Source organism: Sciurus carolinensis, chromosome 8 (assembly GCF_902686445.1).
Source record: "Sciurus carolinensis chromosome 8, mSciCar1.2, whole genome shotgun sequence".
NCBI lineage: Eukaryota > Metazoa > Chordata > Mammalia > Rodentia > Sciuridae > Sciurus > Sciurus carolinensis.
Genome location: NC_062220.1, coordinates 19,185,598 through 19,196,549, shown reverse-complemented (window position 1 = coordinate 19,196,549; position 10,952 = coordinate 19,185,598). Strand labels below are relative to the sequence as shown.

Here is a 10,952-nt window from a genome sequence, read left to right as displayed (position 1 = left end):
TGAGAGCGGCTGGTAGAACAGATTGAAACAAATGTGCTTTCTACACCAGCGGGTTGAACGCACCTGCTAATGGAGCACCGGCTGCAGCTGCAGTGGGAAGTGGTGCTGTTTCCCCTTGAGGAGTGACTCGGGATCCCAGGTAGGTGAACAGGGGCCAGTAATCCTGAGTCCACTTAGTTCTAAGTCAACTTTTCTTTCCTTTTTTTTCTTATTCTCCTAGAATCTTACTGATTTTCTGTGCCTTTGCCTTATCCTCTGACTTGGTGTAGGGTCTGTATAGGGTTGAGAAATGTGATATTTGGCTGCCCTGACAATAGGAGCAGCACCCTGAGTCTTGAATATTTTAAAGCAGATTGGAGGGATGCTGACTTGATCAAAGCAGCTGTAGCACACCTAACACTGGCATTTCATCTGGGCCTCTGAGATCTTTACTACTAAAATTGGCCAGATATCAACTAAGCTAACCAACAGGGCAGAAGCAGTAATATTCCCAGTTAGACCTGGCCAATCACAGTTTGTGGTTGGAGTGTTGAGTGTTGACTGGCACAAAAAAACAAAAGCAAAACAAAACAACTTTATAACTCAGACACTTGATAAACTAAAGGAGTGACTTTATGGATAAATTATTGTGGGAAAACCACATGCTATTGTTATTATCTTAAAATCAGTTAATACAGTGCAGTAACTATGGGGGACTACTTTTTCCTTAAGATGTATTTAGTAAGCAACTGATTGTAGAAATTGGAAATATGTAGTGGCAGCAAACTCGGAAGGACTGAGAACTATATCCAGCTATGCAGCAAGGGCATCTCATGGGAAAAGAATGGCTTGGTCTACAGGACGGAGAAGGCCTTACCTTGCAGAGTGATTTTTCTCTTTGGGAGTATTTATTGAGCAGTTACAGCTTACCACATTGTAGAAGTTACCAGGGGAATTCGAGAGACACAGGCATCTCCCTCCCCTCAGGGGGCTCACCAACATGAAGGAAGTGATTGGCATGTTGGACCTTTGGGTCATAGTACTTTGTCTTCTCAGGAATGAACTACTCATTAAATCCAGAAGCAAGCCAGCATAATACCAATAATGTGGTCTTTTTAAAAATATTTTTTTAGTTGTAAATGGACACAATAACTTTATTTTTATGTGGTGCTGAGGATTGAACCCACTGCCTCACACATGCTAGGCAAGTGCTCTGCCACTGAGTCACAACCCCAGCCCTTAGTGATGTGGTCTTAATTGTAGTTTTGGTCTCCCTAAGACAGATATGGAAGTTTTCCCTCCTTCCTACATGTAGCCAAGGCAATGGTATTTCCAGTTAGTGAGTGGAGAGAGAGCAGCTATTCTCAATGTGTCTTTTCACTTCCTTTTCCTTTGAACAAAGTGAATAATGCCAGCCTCTCTGCTGAAGGGGAACACTTTTTTTTTTTTTTTTTTTTTTTACAGAATTGATGTCAAAGGGGAGCCATTGAAAAAATGGAAGCCATTGTTTAAGACTAAATCAAAGTAGTGATGAAAGGGTACTGATTGCCACAAAGAGGACCTATGAAGAATTGCCTTTTTGTGAAGAGAACTTAGGATTAGAAACACTTGAGATGGCTCAAGTTCTGGATAGGATTCCCCCAAAAGAGATGTCACTGGTTTCACCATCTGCATAGGTGGGATGATTTGGATATGTCCTCCAACTCCTAAGAAGCAATTGCAAGTAACAAAACCTAGTGAGGCTAGTCAGTATGGGAGGCTTCGCCCCTCAGGGGCAATTAAGACAAACTTGCTTTTTTCCCTGTCTTGAGAAAGAATTGATTGGAAAGACCAGACCAAGGAAGAGAAATCAGTTTTTGGTTTCTTGAGCTGTGATGCTAAGGCAGGTAGGCAGGCAGCCAGGGAAGAAGACACCAACAGCCCAGCTCATGCCTGAGGCGGTTGCAGGGTCCCTGCACTTCAAGGTGTAGATGGCAGAATCTTCTGGCAGGGCGCCTCAGTGTGGTTCTGGGGTGTGGGCTCTGGGTGGGTTTCTTTGCCTGTGGTTCAGATTGTGCTCTGCGCAGCTCCTTTGACTGATCCAGGTGGTTCACTTGTGTTAGGCCTGATCAGTGATGTTACTGACCTTCGCCCAGGCTGGAAAAGTGTCCAAATGGAAGAGGCTAATGCCCCAGGTGTTGATGGCCACCATCACTATCACCAGGCCAATGACGTTGACTCCCAGGCCAGCTTTCACCTGTAGGACACAAGCCAGTACAGATCCCTAAGTGAGCATTTTCTAGGTCCCCATCGAAGCCTTGCTCCACCCAGGTGGCCCTCATTGTTCCTGGGGCTGCCCACGGGTGCTCTAGTATTGCCTTGTGGGGTGACACAGGACTGTGGAAGGACTGGAAAAAGAAGAGGGATTAGGACTGGGTGAGGGCACCTAGAATCATCTGCACTTCTTGCCTGTAGTCTTCCCTCTAGGAAGTGGAAGCCCAGGAAGTCTGTTAGTTAGGATGTCGAGAGTTGTTTTTGCAGGAAATGTGTTAACAAAATTAAAGAGCTCTTTAAAGCGGGAACTCCGCAAAGCCTCTCATGTGCTCATACACACAAGGAACTTGGAGGGGCTTTATTATATGAACCTTTGCCACTGTTACCTTTTTCCCCCTCCCGGGAACAGCTTAGGGAATTAGAGTGCCTTGGGTCACCTGGGGGAACAGGTCAACTGTCTCTGCTCAGCCCTCTAGTAGCTGCACCGGGGCCTTTGCTTCTTCCCTCGGGGGAATTTTACCTTACTGAGTGTGACCTATTTCATTTCTGACCTGGCCTTGACACTCACAAGCTGAAGGGGGATGTGAGGGATGATGGACTGGCCAAGCTAGGGCCAGTTGGGAAGATGTGTACAGTAAGGACAGCTGGCATCCTTCCAGGGAGTAACCAAGCACACAGTGTGTAGCTGAAACAGGTCTCCTGCCTGCCAGCAAATCGGGAAAATTAAAGGGAAAAAACAGATGCTGGAAAATTGTCCCAAGCAAATGACTGGACATGTCCTCTGTCCTGCCTTTTGACTGGAGCCATGGACTCCTCAGTCAGCCTGGCCCCCTGGACCTTTTGGCGTGGAGAACAGCTTGTGCTTCTCAGCATGTTCTAAGGAGCTAAATTAAGGTCCTTTAGAGCTGAAAGGGACCGCAGGGAGTATCTAGTTGGAACCTCCTCATTTAGCAGATGAGGAAATTAAAGCCTTGAATTAATGGCCCCGCTGGTACTAGAACCCAGGACTGGCTTGCTTCTTGTCATTCAGTGCCTTTGACAAGCAGTGTCTCTGATGACTGGATTCCTGTGTAAATGACTAGGGCTGAACCATGGGTCACACAGCAGAGGAAGCAGGAGGCAGAAGAGCTGGGCGGAGCTGTGTGAGCAGCAGACTGGGAGCAGGAGTGAAATAGCACCTGAAATAGCACCGTCCCTGAAATAGCACCGACCATACAGATGAGCAGCTTGACTGGACTTGAGTATCTACTTCCAGCCTGAAAGCACTTTCTTTTCTTTCATTTGCTGTTTTACAGGGCTGCTGAGAACAAGTTTCGATGGTGGAAAAACTTCTTTCTCACCTCAGTAAGGGTGACTGGGCTCTATTTATATCAGACAGATGGGCCTCAGTTATTTCTATCAGTTTTTTTTTTTTTTTTTTTTTTTTTTTTTTTTTTTTGCGGTACTGGGGATCAAACTCAGGGCCTTGTGCTTGCAAGGCAAGCACTCTACCAGCTGAGCTATCTCCCCAGCCCTCTAGCAGTTTGTTTATCCTCTCCCCAACCCCCATCAGCCTGGATATTAAGAACAGCAATGAGCATGGGTTGAGTAGAGGGTGGATACATTCAACCATAAAGTCAGTGGCAAAATGTCTTCTTAAAGTGATTTTTTTTTGGCCAGGGAAGAGGTGGGTGCCTGGAGATTGAACTCAGGGGCACTCGACCACTGAGCCACATCCCCAACCCTGCAACTCAGGGTCTCACTGAGTTGCTTAGCACCTCACCATTGCCAAGGCTGACTTTGAACTCTCAATCCTACCTCAGCACCCCTGAGCCACCAGGATTACATGCATGCACCACCATGCCTGACTCAAAGCCATTTTTTATAAGCCCTTGACAATTAGAAATAAAGGGTGATGCCTCATTTTTTCATTGTTGCTTCAGTGCTTTCTTACTGGGGGAAAAGTTGAGCAGAAGGATCCTATTCTTACAAAACACTTTTCAGCCTGGATTTACTTTGCTCATGCTTCATTTTCTATGAATAAACCAGTGGCTTTTTGAATGAATATCCCCAATAGTCCAGTGAAGAAATGGAGGCAGAGATTTGTGTAAGCTCATACCTTCTGGAACTGGGCCACACACAGTGCCTGCTCCAGCTTTTTCTATCATCTGCCCACTTTCCTCCAGCTGAGCGTTGGGAAGAGCACATTATTAGTATTCTTAGAGCTTATGTACCATTCAAGAACCTTTTTACAGGTACATTCTTTCTACCACACGAGATAGGGTGTGGCCAGGACAGAGACACTGCTACAAAAGAAACTGGGAGAAGGTTGTGCAACTGGTCTTGCCCACCCTCATGGTGGCTGAACCTGGTGGAAGCAGGCACCTGCGACTCACCATGTCCTTGATCTGGCAGTGCCCGTAGCTAAAGACGATGGCATTGGGGGGGTTGCCCACCGGCAGCATCACTGCAAAGGAGATGCACATGGTGACTGGGACCAGGGTGTAGAGTGGGTTAATGTGCAGCGTTTCAGACTAGGAGAAGAAAGAATTCACAGAAACGTTAACTCTGACGTTAGGCATGCACTTCCTGTGCATGAACATGCTTGAAATGATGGCACGGTGTGGTCTAGCCTTCGCTGGACACCATGTACTAGGGCTAGTTAGTTCCCTCCCCTCCAGGGCATGCAGGGCCCTTGGCAACCCAAGTGGCTAAAGCTTTGAGGCACTTTCTAGGATGAGTGTTTGAATTTTTTTATGCTATTCTAAGGAAGTAGTTCTTAAACTTTATTCTTTTGTTGAAAAATCCTTCCTTCAAACAAAAAAATCTCATTAATAAGTTGCTTTGATGAAAACAAGGATGCCTCACCCTCCGGGTACAGAACTGAGTGCTTTTTTCTAGGAAGCATAATTGTTTCATTTGGGATTCGAACCCATGATATTGCTGTTACTGTTGCCAAGTTTTAAATGAGTGCACTCCCAAGCTCACACACGCAAGATGGTGGAAGAAGTTGGAGACGTCTGACCAGTGGGCAGAGAGAGTGACCATGTGGAGTTTGGGGTTAGAAGAGCAGGAAGAGGCTATTTTGCTAAGATGGGGAAGGGGCCTTCATTTCCTAGATTTCACCTCCCAACGTGGACAGATGCTGCATTGGGTCAAGTTCATTACCTGGTGGTTGCCCTCTATCCCTGTTCCATAACCATTGGTCTGAGGCCATGGAGTAAGGCTGACCTTGCTCCCAATGCTCAGAACCTTCCAGAGGACTTGGGTGGAGGTAGTGATGATCCTGAGAGCTGTGGGTTTGGTTTTTGCAGCTGTGTGTGTTTTGACTCCACTTTCTGTGGTTACTTCTTTGGTCCTACTGTTAGGTTGTTATCTTAGCAGAGAAAGGTTGAGGATCGTGGGGAAATGGAATTCTGGGGTTTTCTTTTTTGGCAGGCTGAGTGAAACCCAGAGCTTTGCATATGCTAGGCAAGCTCTCTACCACTGAGCTGCGCGCCCAGCCCTTTTTATTTTGAGACAGAGTTTTGCTAAGCTTGCAGTCTTCCTGCCGCGGCTCCCAGGGAGCTGATCCTGTAGGTGAGCACCACCACACCTGGCTGTTTGGTCCATTTTCTTTTCATTTGGGGCTGCCCCTAAATTAATCTTTTGGAAAAAGGGTTTCTAGAGTTCTTACTATGAGACTTACTAATGTATCTTTTTATTTTTTAATTGCTATTGGAAACATTTTTTTCAAATTTTGCTTTTAAATCAGGCAGTGAAAGCTGTTGTGGGCAGTGAACAGAGAAGAAGGTGCAGCTGTTGCAGGCCCTAGGGCACCTGCTCAGACACCCGGGAGCCCTGCTGTACTCACCAGGCTGCACAGGATGGGCAGGAAGATGGTGATGGTGGCTGGGTTGCTCACAAACTCTGTGACAATGGACACCAGGATGCATGCCAGCAGGGTGACAGCCCAGGGTGGCAGGCTGCTCAAGGACAACATCTGGTGCCCAATCCACGTGGAAAGACCAGAGCTCTGTAGGAAGAGGTGTTACTGTAAGAAAGATGGAGGAAAAGCACATTCCAAAGGAGCTTAGACTTCAGAGCGTCGGGATTGCTGGCTGGAAGGGACCCCCAGGATTCATCCAGTCTGTCTACTTTAGTCTGAGCGGAGACAGATGCAGTCCTAGTTTCATGCTTAGATCATTTTTGTAGCCCAGAAATTTCTGTGATTGTACGGTATTCAATCTCCGGATATCTCGATCAATTGACTGTCATACGGTGTGTGTAGCCACATCTCATTGCTATGATTCTTCCCAGGACTTTTTCTTAGCAGGGGTTGGAGATCTTTACCCCTCATCTTTAGCCCCTCAACATCATCCTCACCCTATGTAGCCTCTGACACCTTCACAACTCATTGATCACGTTTCACAGAGTCCAAATGTAATCCTTTCTTCTGCCTTTGATATTGGGGATTGAACCCATGTGCACTTTGCTCTTGAGCTACGTCCCAAATCTTTTAGTTGCTGAGGATGGCCTCACATTTGAAATCCTCCTGCCTCGGTCTCCCAAGTGGCTGGGGTTATATAGGTGTGTGCCACCATGCCAAGCTCCTTTCTTCTGTTTTTGATGCCCATTTCTCTTTATCACTCAAGAAAAAGAAAAAACTACTAATCTCTTTATGTAGTAACCATGTGCGTGCGTGTGTGTGTGTGTGTGTGTGTGTGTGTGTGTTGTTGGGAGGTGAGTGGGCCAAACTGAACATTGATAGTTCCACATTATTTCACATGAGTAATGAAGGAGAGAGGGATTAAAAGTCTCTCTCTGAAACTACAGAATGAGATAAAATCTTTGCTAGTTACTCTTCTGACAGAGGATCAACATCTAGAATATATAAAGAACTCAAAAAAACTTCAGGCCAAAAAATCAAATAACCTAATTAATAAATGTGCAAATGAATTAAACAGACACTTCTAAAAAAATAAAATACAAATGACTAACAAATACATGAAAAAATGTTCAACATCACTAGCATTAGGGAAATGCAGATCAAAACTCTACTGAGATTTCACCTCACACCAGTTAGAATGGCAGTCACCAAGAATAAAAGTAATAATAAATGGTGGAGAGGATGTGGAGAAAAAGGAAAACTTTACACTGTTGGTGGGACTGTAAATTAGTACAACTGCCATGGAAATCAATATGGAGGCTCCTCAAAAGACCTTTCATGAAACTACCATATGAATCAGCTACACCACTCCTTGGTATCTATCCTGAAGAATTAAAATCACAGTACTAGAGTGATACATGAATATCTATGTTTATAGCATTCACACTGGCCAAACTATGGAACCAGCCTAGGTGTCCATCATAAGATGAATGGATAAAGAAAATGGGGCATATATACACAATGGAGTTTTATTGAGCCATAGAGGAAAATGAAATTATACTATTTGCAGGAATATAAATGGAACCAGAGACCATCATGTTAAGTAAAATAAATCAAACTCAGAAGATTAAGGGTCATGTAAATTTTCTCATATATGGAAACTAGAGAGGGAAAAAAAAGTGGGGGGTTCTCATGGAAATCGAAGGGAGGTCAGTAGAGGAAAAAGACCAAGGGGTGGGAGGTAGGTCATGCTAGGGGTGATATTGGCCAAATTATATTGTTATATTGTGTGCATGTATAAATACGTAACAACAAATCCCAACACTATGTACAACTATAATGCACCAATAAAAAATGTGGGAGAAAAAATGGGAAAGATGCCTCCTTCCTTGCCTATAGCATAAATCCAAATGGTTGGGTGCAGTTCCCATCATGGTTGACAAGTACATCTGTCAGTGTTTTCTGCAGACACAAGATATAAAGGCATATTACCCAGTCTGAATCTTTTCCATTAGCAACCATTATATGTATCCACTCAAATAAATGAATATTCCCACTTGGAATGACTCACTGAATTGGAAGATACTCATCTGCCAATGGTACGTCTCCTCTTCTAAAAAATGAAAGCCACCAGTGAGTTTTTGAACTATAAGTCCCCAGGTTGCCATATGCATTCTCCTCCCCTCTGCTCCCTCCTCCTCTCCCTTCTGTGACTGACACACTCCAGCTCTTGCTGTGGAACCCTAGATGCCAAGGCAGTAGGGAAATGGCAGTAGGGGCAGAAAGCAAGGCGAGATGTTTTATGATTCCTCAACTTAAAGTCGTGCTACTCAAATTTTACTGTTAAAGATTGCCTTCACTACACTGTCAGCAAGCCACCTTTTCTCCTCTTTCCCAAATTCATCAAAAGCTCATTTGATCTCTACACTTCCCTTACCAGCTCACTGCAAGCTCACAGATGAATGGTGACCAAAGGCCTCCAGAATTCTCTCTGTTGGAGCCCTCTCACCTTGGAGAACTTTTCTTCCTTTTTCTTCCAACTAACTGAGAGTTAGAAACTGAATATGTGAAGATTGCATCAATTAATGGTTGGTACAGTGCTTGCAGCCTGCAGGAACTCTGCTTATTCCCTCTCACAACATTAAACCTAACCCACTGGACAAAGGCAGGGGAGGAAGAGCAGTTAGTTGAGTGGAAACAGTACAGTTTGTGAAAAAAAATGGAGTTTTATTTACCAAGTCATCCCAATAGTACTCATAAGTAAAGTTAAAATTAAATTTTAAAAAACGTATCCCATTTGTTTATAATAAAAATAAATTTTAAAAAAGTAAAGTGACATAATTTAATGGCAATTATTTTTCCAGAACTCTTTTACGCTATAATTTGAAGTAAGTTGATAAATCGGACTGCCAAGTTAGACAAAACGAAATGAAGGAAGTCTTAATTTTTTTAAACCCCTTGGTATGAAAACATTTCACATTGAATTTTCCTCACTAGTGTGAAGACTCTGAAATTATTTCAAACTCAGTAGGAATCACATAGATTGTACCTGAATTACTAAAGTTTAATAATTGGTAGATTCAAACCTATCCAAATAGGTTTTACAGAAACATCAACTATACTATCTGAAATACATACACAATTTTGATTTAAAAATAGGTCTTCATGGCTAGACTCAGGCCAAAACTAACAACTGAAATTCAATAAAGATAAATGTAGTATCCTGTACTTGGAATTAGAAATGTTGACAGTGCACACACAGGATCGGTTGAAGGAATTCTGGTTTAATAGTGGCTACCAAAGAAAAGAACGAAGGGGTGTAGTCGATTGCTATTTCAATAGAAACATTGACTTGAGTGCCTGGGAAACCCTGTAAAAGCTTCTATAAAATTGTAGGCTGGTGCCTGCGTCAGAGGAGGGAGGTGGATTTGGTAATACAATAGTCCATTTTGTAGCAGACTGACCACCCCGGGCCATGTCTGAATAAGCCAGGGTAGGTAAACCACAGTGAGTCCTGAGGCGAGAGATCAGGATGCACCCTTCTTTGAGAATGGCTAAAAGAACGGGGGAGTTCTAGTAGGAAAAACAGATCTAAGAACTGTGTTTATCATTTTACTAATTATCACCCAGGATAGGGTTCCAGAGAACAGAGCCAGAACCAACAGTGGATGATACACAGAAAGTACAGAACAACTGGGATTTAAATAACTACCCTTTGCATAGGGAGTGCCCTGTTATTGAGGGTGTCTGGGCCCTGGCATCTGGGAGGGGACTGTCATCTTGCATAGAAAGTGGGGCTTAATATCCTCTGATGATCCTTCCCAGTGTAGGGTTCTGTGCCCTGGCTGTCACTGATGCACAGTGTGGGCAAGTGCAAGTGAACCATGTTTAGAATGGCTTCATGCATATTAGCAGGGCAGAGGGAGAAGCCATCTGAATCTTAACCCAGCTCATTCTTTTTTTCCCCTACTTTATTTATTTATTTACTTTGGTGGGTGGGTACAGTGGATTGAAACCAGGGGTACTCAACTACTGAGCCACATCCCCAGCCCCCACATTTTAAAAACGTATTTCATTTAGAAACAGGGTTTTGCCAAGTCACTGAGGGCCTCACTAAGTTGCCGAAGCTGGCTTGGAACTCTTGATCCTCCTGCCTCGAGCCTCCCAAACTGCTGTGATTATTGGTGGGCACCACCGCGCCCGGCTCCTACATTTTTTTATTGGTGCATTACAGTAGTACATAATTAATGGTGGGATTTGTTATAGATTCACACATGCACACAATATAACAATATCATTAGGCCAGTATCACCCCCTAGCACTTTCCTCCTCCCTCTCCACCTCTCATCCCTTGGTCCCCTTCCTCTATTGATCTCTTTTTGATTTTCATGACACCCCCCTCCACCTTTGTTTTTCTCTTTCCTCTCTAGTTTCTGCATAGGAGAGAAAACATATAACCTTTAACCTTCTGAGTTTGGCTTATTTCACTTAACATGATGGTCTCTGGTTCCATCTGTTTTCCTGCAAGTGACATAATTTCATTTTCCTCTATGGCTGAATAAAACTATTGTGTATATGTACCCCATTTTCTTTATCCATTCATCTGATGATGGACACCCAGGCTGGTTCCATAGTTTGCCTATTGTGAATCATGCTGCTATAAAAATGGGTATGCATGTATCACTGTAGTAAGTTGACTTTAATTCATGAGGATAAATACCGAGGAGTGGGATGGCTGGATCATATGGTGGTTTCATGCCCAGACTTTTGAGAACCTCCATACTGATTTCCATAGCTAACCCGATTCATTCTTAGGACTGTTCTGTATTTCAGAGAAGGCATTTCAGCCATTTCCCACCACCCCCATTAGAAA

At 43.9% G+C, this 10,952-nt stretch overlaps 1 protein-coding gene across 2 annotated transcripts in view; it reads right to left on the bottom strand.

The window, feature by feature from the left end:
* Nucleotides 1-10,952, bottom strand: part of Slc13a4 (solute carrier family 13 member 4) — a 45,685-nt gene continuing 34,733 nt past the window's right edge. For both annotated transcript variants that reach the window (XM_047560947.1, XM_047560948.1), the window contains exons 15-17: nucleotides 6,065-6,226; nucleotides 4,608-4,745; nucleotides 1-2,215 (exon numbers count right to left, since the gene is read on the bottom strand). In XM_047560947.1, the coding sequence (XP_047416903.1) occupies nucleotides 2,078-2,215; nucleotides 4,608-4,745; nucleotides 6,065-6,226 (438 nt within the window). In that variant the 3' untranslated portion in view covers nucleotides 1-2,077. The remainder of the gene's footprint in view (nucleotides 2,216-4,607; nucleotides 4,746-6,064; nucleotides 6,227-10,952) is intronic.